Source organism: Grampus griseus (genome assembly GCF_964374135.1).
Source record: "Grampus griseus genome assembly, chromosome: 1".
NCBI lineage: Eukaryota > Metazoa > Chordata > Mammalia > Artiodactyla > Delphinidae > Grampus > Grampus griseus.
In genome coordinates, this window is record NC_139017.1 from 77575424 (window position 1) to 77589570 (window position 14147).

The 14147-nt window shown below is 38.1% G+C and overlaps 1 protein-coding gene across 1 annotated transcript in view; it reads right to left on the reverse strand.

The window, feature by feature from the left end:
• The window catches only part of LOC309819547 (myomegalin), a 149148-nt gene that overhangs the window by 65684 nt on the left and 69317 nt on the right, over positions 1-14147 (reverse strand). The window contains 7 exon segments of the mRNA XM_082649800.1: positions 1260-1387; positions 2522-2634; positions 3857-3994; positions 4388-4504; positions 8727-8818; positions 12354-12435; positions 12607-12774. Coding sequence (XP_082505926.1) covers positions 1260-1387; positions 2522-2634; positions 3857-3994; positions 4388-4504; positions 8727-8818; positions 12354-12435; positions 12607-12774 — 838 coding nt within the window.

A 14147-nucleotide genomic window follows, 5' to 3' on the forward strand; every position in this document is an offset into this window, starting at 1 on the left:
AAACCTGAGCTTCTAATCTAGGAAATTAATTCCAGCAGAAATAACAAACCTCATGGGTTAGCAAGGTTACAAAGTAACCTTGGTTACTTTTCATACTCTTGACATTTAAGATACCAGAAGTATAATCTCAAGGGCCCCCTTCCTTACATCTGTCATGTTGAAATAAGAAAGCATTGAGACAATGACCAAAACCTAGAAAGATCTGCGACATTTCTTTCTAAACTATTCAAACACATCAAAGCCAGAAGCCTATTACTTATTGTAATATGGAGAAATGCAAAAGCACTAAAAAGTAAAAAATACAGGACTCCATCTAGTGCCATTACCAAATGAAAAAAATATAAGAAATATTTTCTTCTAGTCATAATGAGTTATTTGGTGAAATACTGAATTTAAAAGGGGACATTACGTTTGAAATTATCTTTTTATATAGAGAATTCTGACTCTCGAAGACCTGGGAGCTTTCTTAAAGTTGTGTTCTGACTAAATCCTATACCCTTAGTTTAAAGAAAAAAATTTTAATGGAATCTAATCTGCATCTAATCTAATTTCGCTGTTATTCAATAATCAACTCTGAAACAATATTAGAGGTAAAGGTTTACTATAAACACTTTAACCGTCTTTGCCTCTGCACTTTAACTTGGCCTTCCGAATACTTTCAGTCTTCTATTGCAAGACTTGGGTTTGGTTACCTTCTGATAAGGATTATACCACTTTTGCAAAGTCATTCTTATAGGGTCTCAATCTCTTCTCTCTCTCTTATCTTGAAACTTTGATTAAAAAATTGCTCTCACTCAAAGAGCAGGAGTTGATTGAATGGCAAAAATAATACACACGCATGCATTTATGACATGATATGGAACATATGAAATGGACTGTGAAAGTGGGGGAGGAATAAACTTTATTGGCCTGTAGAAGGGATGAGGGAAAAGAAGGAAGGGCTGGGGAAAAGAATGAAAACAGGTGGGAAAACTAAAATGGAATGATTAATAGTGCGCAAATATACTTTGTAACCTCCACGATTCAACTTGGAGACAGCTATGTACAGTGAAATACAGGTAGACTAAAGTGAGTTTCACTTTGTAGTTGATGCTACTTGTACCAGTTCTATCATTAGTAAGTCACTGTTTAATTCTGCCAAAGTCAGACAAGGCTCTCTGGTTAGTGCAAACAAGGGTCTCCATCCCGGGCTGCAGTCTGACCCGCCAGTGCTCAGAAGGCATGCTCGTGACGAACTCGCACACTTTCCAGTTCCCCACCTCCAATGGCGGCCAGGGTCTCCAGCCTGCTTAAGCGCTCCAGGCTTCTTCCAAGAACTTCTTCTAGCCGACTGCGTATCACCTGGGCCCCTTCTAGTTCCACCTGCAGAGTTCGGTCTCTCTCAGAGCTGATTAAACATGCCATACATGGAAGGAAAATGGATTAGCCATCAATGTAATGAGTCCATAGATGCTTCCAAAGAGCCATCAGTGCCACTCTGAGCCATGAGACTTTTGGAGTAATTGTTCTCTAGGACACAGTAAATGAATGTGGTCTTTGTTGTGGCCCTTGTGTTCAATGCTGGTAGATTAGCAAGGCCTGTTTTCTGTAAAGTTTGTCCCTTTATCCTAGATTCTGGGCCAATTTGACATAAAATTAGAGTTCCTAATATTTATCTCACACCCTTATAGCCCACTAAGAGAAATTTCATTTTTTAACTAAAAGCGTGAGTTTCTGAAAAGCCAAAACCCAGTAAAAACTAAATGCAAACTGAATCGATCTTGAGCCAAGTAGGGTCGCTACTGAAGATATTCATTTTCTCATTTGTTACCGAAAACTGACAGTGCTCTGAAAAAGAATCCAGTTCACAAAGATGCAGAGATTCTTTATAAAGTAACACACATGGTCCTATTTTACCTTTCCTCTGCCTTCATTTTCTTGAAGGAGAAAGAAAAAAAATTTTTTAACTCAAAAATAAATTAGAAAAAACTGAATAGTAAAAGAATAAAAATTAGGAAAGAGAGAAAGGGGCTAGGAGGGAAGGCAGAATAAGAAAAAATAATTAAGGGACTATAAAATGAACCAGAAGGATATAATATACATGACCAAAAATCAAGAGGTACAGGAAAATAGATTCATCATGATGGCTATGAGTAATCCTGGGGTAATATTAGCCATAACAACAATTATATCTTCTTCAGTTATATTCAGTGACTATCAGTGCCCTTTATAGTCTTATAATGAAGCAGCCTTTAATAGGACATGGATTAGAGAGAGGAAAGAAACACACAATGAGTGCTTACTATAAGCAAGCACTATTTTAGACACCTGACACGTCTCCTCATTTGATCTTTGCAATAGCTACATGAAATGGATGCTACTCCTGACTTAAGATGTAGACACTGAGGCTCAGAGCAATCCCTACAACTAGTGAAAAGTCGGGTAGTCCCAGTTATGATTTTCTTTTTCTCCCTCCTTGTATACTGTAAGCATCTGCACTTAATGAGGAATAAAAGGAAAAACAGTGCAGTCACTCTCTTACCTCTCTGGATGGGCATGGAACCTCACAAGACTGCTGTAGAGCTGTCTCTCTGCTTGTAAGGCCTCATTGAGCCGACTCCGTTCATCTACCAGTCCTTCTAGCATCAGCAGCAACTGAGGGAAAAAGAATAGAAGCAACATGCAAATAGAGACAGGAAGCCACAGTTAATCCTGAGAAAGAGACCAAAAGAATGTATTAGCATGAACTATGACTCAAAAAGCTCACTATCTCATTACTGACTTAACCTTTCTATATATAGTATGTTACAGTTTTCAAGTCAATGCCATATTATCCTTTTTTACCTTTAAAACTCTATCGGGGGCTTCCCTGGTGGGTGCAGTGGTTAAGAATCCGCCTGCCAATGGAGGGGACACGGGTTCAAGCCCTGGTCCAGGAAGATCCCACTTGCCGTGGAGCAACTAAGCCCGTGAGCCACAACTACTGAGCCTGCGCTCTAGAACCCGCGGGCCACAACTACTGAGCCCACGTGCCACAACTACTGAAGCCCGCACGCCCAGAGCCCGTGCTCCGCAACAAGAGAAACCACCACAATGAGAAGCCTGCACACCACAACAAAGAGTAGCCCTCGCTCGCCACAACTAGGGAAAGCCCGTGCGCAGCAATGAAGACCCAACGCAGCCAAAAATAAATAAAATAAAATAAATTAATTAAAAAAAAAAACCTCTATCAGGCAGAATTCAAATATGGGAGTAAGAAGAAGAAAGAGGAGAGCGAAGCCAGAAGGACAGGCAAGAGGCCAAGAAGAAGGAGTGGGAGAGAAAGCAAGGAAGGGCAAGAGGGAAACATACAACAGGACTTACTAGTACTCTTCATTCATTCATTAAACATTTATTGGGCACCTTCTATGTGCCAGACTCTGTTCTAAGGAGAAGCTTACTATCTAGTGGGGGGAAAAGACATTCATGAGTCACAGACACATGTCATTGTGAGCTACAGTAAGTGCAAAGATGAGCTACGATAGTGCATAACCGCAGAGATCTATTTAAGTGAACTGGTAGAGTTTAAAAGCTAGCTTGGAATGAGATGAGTAGTTAGTGAGAGAGATGATAGTGGAGACAGGGAGGAGTACAGGCAAACAGGTCATTTTAAGAAGCTTGGCATTAAAGAGAGGTCACATATGGGGCAGCAGTTACAAAGGAACTACACGTATGAGAAAACAGCATCTGTGGCTGCTACTGACCAAGGCAGGGAACTTTAGAGCACAGATTTTCTATGAAATTCCATCAACAGACACCTTCATAAGTAATTGAGATTGACGGCTTGTTCATTGTTTATCTCACAGTAAAAAATAAGGTTTGTAATTCAATAACTTACTTGTTGTCTTCGGTTTCCGGAAGTTTCCTGACCCTGTGATTCTACTGAAGCAACTTTTTCCCGAAGAAGTAAGACTTCTTGGGTCAGGCGTTCCATAGCTGGTATGTCTTCAGGATCAACCAGCTGCATTTGCAGGTCCTAAAAGTCAAAAACAAGTATAGTAATAAAAATATTGGGTTGCCCAAAAAGTTTGGGTTTTTCCATAAGATCTTATGGAAAAACCCAAACGAACTTTTTGGCCAACCCCATAAGTAATAAAAACACTATTCAGCACAGGAACAAAGTAACAAATCTCTTGAAATAGTTTGCTATACTTTAAGTGGGATATTAATAAGCCATATGACGGTAACAATAGCTTCTTTATGAAATCTTAGCAACTCTGACATAAACCAGAGAGAATATGTCAATATCAAGAGGCTCAAACTAACAGTGCATAAGAAGACTCAATGTATCCAAGTGTTGTCTGAAGATGCCCTACAGGTATTCTGAGCTGTAATCATTTCCAATAGTCTTTAAAAAGCTTTGAGAGACCTTTATGAGGTCTTCTTTAATCTGTATTGTCCTGGTCAGGGACTCCATATCAGCGGCCTGCACCTGCAGCTCTTCCTCCTGCACAGCCATCATGGACTGCAGGGCGGAGAGTTCCATCTGTGGAGAAAGAAATCCTGAAGTCAGTGGGTAGAGGAAACAATACGTGTCACAATTTCATTTTAACGTTGAAGCAAATACTTTTCCATATCTTATCAGCCAGTAGTGCAAATAGAAACTAGAACGTGAATAGTGCGCTACTGGATCAGATCAATAAACTGCACTGTGCAGTACTAAAAGGTGTTTCATGGGAAGTTGTAATGTGGTTTTAATGATATCCTCCATCTTTGTTAGCACTACAAAACATACCAAATTTGTTTAATTAATGAGTTTATTATACTACTTTAAAAAATGGGTTACCATTAGCAGATGCAAGAATAGATGTTTTTCTTTACATAAGTATTTCAGCTAAAAGATTAAAAAAAAGACAGAATATCTCCATTTTTGCAAGCCTTAATGAATTAATAGAGGCATCGATCATCAATATCACAAGAGATCACCAAACATTACACACCTCCTGATGGAAGAACACACCACCACCTATGAAGAAGTCCTACCAAAAGTTAACACTGTAGGCCCTAAACGTTTAATGTTGTATCTTTTATCTCTCCTCACCAGAAAATGACAGCCAAATATTCGATTATGACAAATTTCACTAAAAATCATGATAATTTCCACAGCTGCTAACATTTACTAGGTGCTTATTACTGTGTTCCAGGCCTTATAAAAAATACTTTGTATATATTTAATCCTTTTAACAAACCTAATGACTTGGCTTCTGCCCACTTTTTCAACCTCAGTATGAACCATTTTCTACCTCATTCATGGTTTTCTAGGCACACTGGACTTTTTCTGTTCTAGGAATGCCAGACTTTCTCTTGACTCAGAGCCTTTGCACCTACTATTCCCTCTGCTTGAAATATCTTCCTGAGTTGCCTCCTTCTCATCCTCGAGTCCCAGCTTACACGGCATCTGCTCAGAGAAGCATTCCTCTAGCATTCTATCTCAAACGGTCCCATACATGTTACTTTCTATTATTTCCCTCATATCGCTTATGACAGTCTGTAATTGTATTATTTGTTGTCTGAATCTCCCCAGTAGGAATTAATTACATAGGGTCAGAGACTTTGTTGATTTTGTTCCCTATTCATCCCCACCACTTGCCCTGGCTTAGAGAAGGTACCAATATAGCTGATGAATGAAAGAATGAGTGAATCCTCCCAACAACCCTACAGAATAACTACTCTTCTACTCCTCAATTTACAGATGAGGTGACTGAGGCTGAGAGAAATTAAGGAACTTGTTCAGAATCAGAGCCAGTAAGTGGTAGATCCAGAATGTAAACTCAAGGAAGTAGAGTCACAGCCACCAGACTATGTCCTGTATGCTTCATGGTAATGGCAAGTTATTTGTAAGTAAACATTTCAAGGAAATATTTTGAGATAATATTTTTAAAGTAGTTGTGACAAGTGAAGATGGATGACACACAGCTAGTTTAAGGTGTAATCAAGCTTCCTAAAGGAAGCAGCACCTTTTCTCTTAAGTAATATAAAACGTAAGTTATAAGCAACAAAAATTTTACTTGTGTATCTTCTTTTTTTTTTCTTTAATAAATTTACTTATTTATTTTTTTTTTGGCTGCGTTGGGTCTTCATTGCTGCGTGCGCACTTTCTCTAGTTGTGGTGAGCAGGGGCTACTCTTCAATGAGGTGCGCAGGCTTCTCATTGTGGTGGTTTCTCATGCTGCAGAGCATGGGCTCTAGGTGCGCAGGCTTCAGTAGTTGTGGCATGAGGGCTCAGTAGTTGGGCTCGTGCGCTCTAGAGCACAGGCTCAGTAGTTGTGGCGCACGGACTTAGTTGCTCTGCGGCATGTGGGATCTTCCTGGACCAGGGCTTGAACCCGTGTCCCCTGCATTGGCAGATGGATTCTTAACCACTGCGCCACCAGGGAAGTCCTACTTGTGTATCTTCTAACTCCATCAATGCTTATAGAATCACTGTGTGGGCTTATGATGGTTTATAACTATACAAGGGTATTTGATGATTCTGGGCTACTGCAGCAGATTAGGAGGAAATGCTTCTCCTCATATTTCCTTCCTTGTTGAAGGAGCTCAGTTACTGTAACTCCTGACCTCTCTCCACCCCTTTACTCACTCAACCCTGGGCAGGCAAAGGGACTTAACAGTAGACTGGGGAAGAATAAACCAAGCAAGCTTGACCTAGTTCCACCTTTCCTCTTCTTGGGAGACAGCTGCCTGTAGGAAGCCACTGCTTCTCCAAAGGCAAGCTCTTCCCCACCATGCAGAATGGTCTGCTGAGGCCCAGCGTTGCCTGTCTGGGCAGATAAGTCTACCTAATTCTGGGGATTGGCCAGCAGGCCCACTTGGTTCTTGCATTAAATTCTCTAGGTAAACATTTATCAGTAATACAGTTGATAAAGTACCAAACTACCTGCCACTATTTTATTTCATTTCTCATTTTGTTCAGATCTTGGGTATGGAAAAAGGGGTGCTCTTAATTGCTCTCTTCAGAGACCTCTGCCATTTTATATCGAGGTAGTTGCACCATTGAAGAAACACGAAAACATGAAGAAAAAACATTATTGCAGCAAGCTAAAGGTCTGCAGTCAGATAGACACGGGTCTTACATCTTGGCATAATCTCCCGAACAAGGCAATTTAAACTGAGCTTCAGATTCTTCAACTGTAAAATGGGAATAATATCTACTTTTCAGGGTTATGTGAGAATAGAGAAAATGTATTAAAGTGCATGGCATATAGCAGGCGATCAGTGAATGATAACTATTATTACCACCACTACTATTATCTCAGGGGGGTAGGGGGAATGTTGAAAAATCTGGGAAAATCTCTATGGCTTTGGTAAATACCTAATATTAGAGGAAATATGATAATGAAAATACATAGCATTGAATTGAGAAGTTGTAGTTGATTAAGAACATACAGACGTAAGCAATAGAGCTAAATATAACTCACTCAAAATACCGATTTTTTTCTTTTAAATATTTTTCTTCAAAATATTCATTTATAGTAATTATAATTTTATGATCCTGAAAACAGGACAAAACCAAAAGTAACATTACTCTTAATTGAGTATATGTGAGATAAACAGGAACAGCATGTGGAAACTAAATTATCTGACATGATAGTGGCTAGGGCAGAACCAAGAAAAAGGAGGGGAACTAGGGGATTTTTTAAACTAGTATTTTTTAAATGCCACACAATTTCACATCCTCAAAACTTGATTCATATAACTCCGTAAGGAGAAATATGGTAATGAAAAGAGAAATTAGAGGTACAATAAGATAATTTCATCACAAATATGAATGCAGGTTTTATATTATAGATGTAACTATGACAAAGAGGTAGAACAAAACTGAGGAGCTACACAGACTAGCCAGGTAAACTTAATTTAGGAACCCATGACACTGGCCGATCTAAAACAGAGGTCATAGTAACATAAAGGCTTTCAGTTTTAGTCTATAACTCTATACTGTGGACCTAATGCTTCTTCTACATCATAGTACAAACAACTAGCTGTATGGGGAAGAAGAAGTGGAAGGGATCCTGTAAGGCTGAGAGGCCTCTTCTAAGAAAACTGATGAAACCTCTATTGCTAGAAATAGAACATATGAATGGGAAAAATTATCTGCTCCAGGAAATGACTTCTTAGGAAGTGTTCTGAGTCACAGAAGACTTGAGTTTAAATCTTAGCTTTAGCATTTTATAGCCATATAACTCTTCCCCACCTCCAGGTTTTAAAACAGTGTTTCAGCTTCTTCATCTATAAAATAGGGCCAATATGACTTACTTAGCAGAGCTGTAAGTATTAGTGCTAATTTAAGTATCCAGTACAGTGCACTGCATATAGCAAGTACTCAATAAAAGTGGGTCCTTCTCAAATATCTCCTGTTTCATGTTTCTAAAACTAATTTCATGGCTCTAATGTCATAATTCTAAGGAGCAATTATGTAGCACTTCATTTTTTCACAAGTCCTTTGTAATTATTTTATTCCAGTTAGCAATGGGCAGAGAAAGCTGTGTCTTTTCAGCACTTAAAAAGTTTTAATGATCCTCATTATAAATAACAAGAGCATCTTGGTGAGAAATGTGTATATAAAGGGATTTCTATTTTTCTCCAGAAAGCAAAAGGGCTCAACCTGCATTTGGACCCAGATATTATACTTGGAGAATTTTACTCTTTTAAATATGAAGTATTTTGAAAAAAATAGGAATTAAGAAATTAGGCTTAACAAGAAAACTCACCCGACTTTCTCTTTCTTTTTTAGCCATGAGCTCAAGTTCCTCTTTGGCATTACTCAGTTCTTTTTCCAGCCCTGCAACTGTATCCAAGTCTCCTAAAAATGAATACATAATGCTAGTTATAATCAGTATCAACATAATGTGATCTTTGCTGCCTTGTTTCTAAGGAATTTAAGATACAACCCAACAACAACAAAACACATATGCACAGGTTGTTCTTTGCAGCATTATTTGTAATAGCAAAATACTGCAATCAACCTACAAGCCTATAAAAGAATGAATAAAGCATAGTATATCCACACAGTGAAATACTATATATAGCTGTAAAAAAGAATGAGGAATATCTTTAATGAACTTACATGGAGTGATATCCAAGATATTAAGTACAACAAGCTGGGCACAGAAGAATACATCTAGTGAAGTATGTTTTATATTAGGAAAAGGGGAAATAAGAACATACACATACACATCACATATACACATAGAATTAATCTGCTTATTATTGCAAAAAGAAACACAGGAAGGGTACCTCAGAAATGAAACTGATTGTCTTCAGGGGATGAGTAAAAATAGGAGAGAAAGGACAGGGAAGTAGATGGGACTTCGGAGTACACTTTTCTATATTTTTGAGCTTTGAAGCACGTTAATGTTTTATTATTAACGTGTAAAGTTAGTTCCACAATGAGGAAGCAAAAGCCAAACACTGAATACTAACATAAATAAATTAAACTAAATAGCAAATTGATAAGATAACCACCCAGAAGATAATAAAAAAAATTAATCCAAATAATTTTTGCACTCAGTATTCTAACTGTACACCCTTGGTGGGAAATATTCTAAGGATAAAAAGAATTATAAAGAAATTTTAAACATTATTTAATAGATTTAGTGTTGATAGTGGTATTCATGTAGCCATTCTGAAACTATTTTTGTGTACTGTGCAAATGTATAAATATAGTGATGTTACAGGTAACCAGGTTTCTCAACGTTGGGAGAAGGCAGATACAAATACAAAATAACGGAAAGAAAGAACTTGTATTGTTTAACTGGAATTAGAGGAATCAGTATCAAATGGAGATATATGTGTGTGTGTGTGTGTGTGTGTGTGTGTGTGTGTGTGTGCGCGCGCGCGCGCGTGTGTGTATATACACATACATATATATGTGTATGTGTATATACACACACACACACACACACGCTCACACATATACATATAAACATCCTTAGCTCTGTTCACTTAAAAGGGCCTAGAAGCAAATGACATACCTGTAGCTATGAACCTATCTTATATCCAGATACTAGTATATAAATGCCATTACCCACTAAAAGGAACCAGAGAGCTCCTTGAAGTAATGGATAATTTCAGGGCGGAGGTAGGCAAAGTAAAAGAAAATCACAGAACACCTTATTGTGCCAGAAAGTATGGAAGTGCTCAAAAACAGATGGGGAAATACTGAAAGGACAGAGGAACAGCTTGAAGGGGCTCCAACTGGCCAAATCCGGGATAATTTGGTTATCAAATGGAATAATGACAGAAATGGATAATACAATGATTTTTTTAAAAAAAAGAACCCAGTACTCCATACTGATATAAACAAACGGAGTAGGAAGAATAGGGAAAGGGCATCTCTTCTTTATAAAAGAATACACACTACTAAACAAAGAAGGAATTTTAGAAATAGAAAATCTCTTTTTTAAACTACCAAATAGTGAGTTCCAACAAGCTCAAAGGATGCTAAAACCACTGGGTGAATGACTGTGGGAAAGCAGAACTACCAACATCTCAAGGCATTTGCTGGCAGATCACTTATTAATTACAAAGGGGAAAATGAGCCTTCAGAGTGGAGACATCTGGCAGATACAACCTTAACCAAACAACTAAACTTAATATCACCGAGCATAACACAAACTGATACCATGTGCTCCTGATGTGATGCACTGAGAAAGACATCATCCATGTAGTATTCTTGCCAAAGATGTTTAACTTGAATCTAACCATGAGGAAACAATCAGAGCCAAATTGAGGGCCATTAGCTGGCCCAGAGTTTTAAAAAATGCCAATGTCAGAGAACAGACTTGTGGTTGTCGGGGGGTGGGGGTTGGATTGGGAGGCTGGGGTTAGCAGATGCAAACTATTATATATAGAAGGAATAAACAACAAGGTCCCACTGTACAGCACAGGGAACTATATTCAATATCCTGTAATAACCCATAATGTAAAAGAATATGGTAAAGAATATATACATATATATAAAAAACTGAATCAATTTGCTGTACATCAGAAACTAACATAACATTGTAAATCAACTATACTTCAATTGACAAAGAAAGCTCATGTCAAAAAAGACAAAAAAGCCTAGAAAACTGTTCTAGATTAAAAGAGACTGAAGAACCATGACAAGTAGGTGCAATGCATGATCCCTGAGGGAAGAGAACAACCAGCTATCAAGAATATTATTGGGACAATGGGAACTCTGAATATAGACTGTACATTAGATACTAGGACTGTATTAAAGCTAAATTTCCTGAGCGTGATAATTATATTGTAGTTATGGAAAAGAATGCCCTTGTTCTTAGGAAGTACATAATGAAGTATTTAGGGATAAAGTGTCAATGATTTCTGTAATTTTTAAATGGTTCAGAAAAAAACATTATATCTGTGTGTGCGTGCATGCAAGAAATAATGCAAAAGTAGCCAAATGTTAACAATTGGTGAATCTTAATAAAACTGTACATGGGTATTCGTTGTACTATTTTTGCCACTTTTCTATAGGCTTGAAATTTGCAAAATAAAAAATTGGGGAAAGATGCTTTTAAAAAAAGGTAACTACGGAGTAAATTAAACAAATCCAGCATCCATTACTCTTTAACTAGCATAAAGTTTCTCACTAAAAAATGACTACTTGCACAACTTATCTATGAATTCCATAATACCCTACACTATAACACAAAGTTTATGCATTCTTAAAATCATTAAAAAAATCGTAAGTTAATTCTCCAAGTCCACAACATTTCTTATCATAGCACTATAATCACCAAGTCACTAACCATGGTGAGCCCCTATTTTTGGAACTCACTGGATAATAGTTTCTTTGATGCTTCCCTAGATCCCAAACTTTTGGTCTGTGAAAGTCAGAGACTTTAAGGCACCCATTTGAGTTTTGCTCAGTTGTTTTTAGGGAGTTCAAAGCCTATAACCATCCCTTGGATGGAGCGGAGCTTGGCACTGCCTACCCCTCCCAACACTGTCATGTGGGTTATGTCAATTTACAGTGAGCAGCCTCAGCCTGCTTAAGGTACCCAGGAGACAGCGTCAGCCCTGTGGTCCTGCTGTGCAGGTTTGGAAACCCTGCCTCCCGCCTTCCTGAATCCCTGCAAAGCTAACTGAAAAAGAGAATTAGGATGCAGTTTCTCTGAGTCAAATCGTGTGGCCAGAGCAATACTTTTAATTCAAAATAAGGCAAGGGCAGTTCTCCCTAGAAGACACATGTCTTCAGCCTTTCGGTGGAATCCAAACTTATTTTTTCCATTATGGTAGGAAGAGAAAGAGAGTCTTGGCCAAACCTATTAACAGAGAGTTACAGGATGGAAAGACAGAGGTTCCTGAGTGAAATGAAATTTGATACTTACCTAACGCAGACCTGGGTATGCTAGTATCCCCTTTGTCAGTCAGTGAAGTGCTATCATCTCTGGAGGGTATAGGCACTGAACCCTAAAAATTGGAAGAGTCGGGGGATTTAGGAAGATACAGGAACCATGATCACAATGACAAGGACTTGGAACATTCTTGCACAACTTGATATTAAAATTATCACACTTATGCCTCAGATATAAAAAGAAAATGCAGTTGGCATAAACATCTATACAAGTCTATGGTCCTTACTTGATCAGTCTGCTCTGCAAGATGGGGACTGACAGAGGTAACTTCAGCTGGTTGATTAGAGATGAGTGCCTGGGACGTCATGAAGTCTTTCCCTCCTAAATAGTGGCGCAGGGCCTGTAATTCCGAATTTCTTTCCATTAGGGCCTGTACCATCTTTTCTGCAGCAGCCTAGTAAGGAAATCACACATAACATTAGAGAGATATTCTAATAAAAAAAAAATTTGTGTTCTGATGTCATTGTTAAAAGCCAACCATTTAAGAAAAGCCAGTGGGGCCCTAAGAAAGTTTCCTTGCTTTTATTTTATAGGAAAAACCATAGTCAGTGAGCGGAAAGAAAGTCTCTCATAGGCACAGTTATTGGAAAAACGGAATATAACACATCTGTTACAGATAAAATAATCTAAACTTGTTCTGCTAGAACTATCAGGCTAAGGTATTAAGATTCTGGTTTGAATTGGGTAACATGTCTTTCTTTACTCATGTGCCTTTGGCCTGAATGGTCTTTGCCCAAACATTTGTTTGGTACACTCCCTTAAGGTCTTTGCCAAATGTCAACTTTATCAGATTGGCCTAGTCTGCGTTTCCTATCTAAAACAGCAATCTCATCTCTACTCCTAATTCTCCCGTCATGCTAAATTCTTTTTACAATGCACTTACCAGTAATCAATATATGTATTTATTGTCTCTGTCTCTCTCCCCAGACCCCCGCCCTGCCCCAACTGGATGTAAGTTTTCTAAGGGCAAGTACTATGTTTTGTTCAGTGCTGAATCCCAAGCACCCAGAACAATGTCTGGCACATAGTAGGCACTCAATTCACAGGTACTTGAGACCTATTTATTGAATGAATCAATTACACAGAAACATTTTTATCAGACCACATGATCAGGAGAATCTGAACCTCAGAATCACCAAACCCAGTTTATTTCATTTCAAATCCCACAGTTTTCTAAGACACATGATGGTACAATAAGGAAAAAATTTAGAACAAACAAATGCTACCAAAGTCTGCATAGAAATAATAAACTAAGACTAAAAGAGGGTATAAGATGATGAATATATTAGCTATATTATAGCATCGACTGTCTCTGGGAGAATTACTACTATTTTAAATAAGAAGCTGAGCTCTTGTCATAACTTCTAAGGGAAATAAAAGAATAACCTTCCAGTTTTAGTATGTAAAATTCAGACTCTTCAGGGATTTGGACATAACCATCTTAGAGGTAACAGTACATTATTAATTTGCCCTAATAAAAATCTCTGTGAAATTATGAGAAGAAACAGAGTGAATAATACACAAGACATCTTGTGCCCTATATATGATCTATCTGGCTTGGTACTCTTTTTCTAGCAGTGCTGCTTTTAGCACTGCTCCTCCAAGTGTGGCTCATGGACCAGCAGCATCACCATCACCTGGAAGCTTATAAGAAATGCAAATTCTTGAGGCTACGTTTTTAAAAAGCTATTCAAGGGATTTTTCTGCATATAAAATTCGAGAAGCAGATTTAGAAGAATACAATCATTACACTTTTTCTTGCGCTGA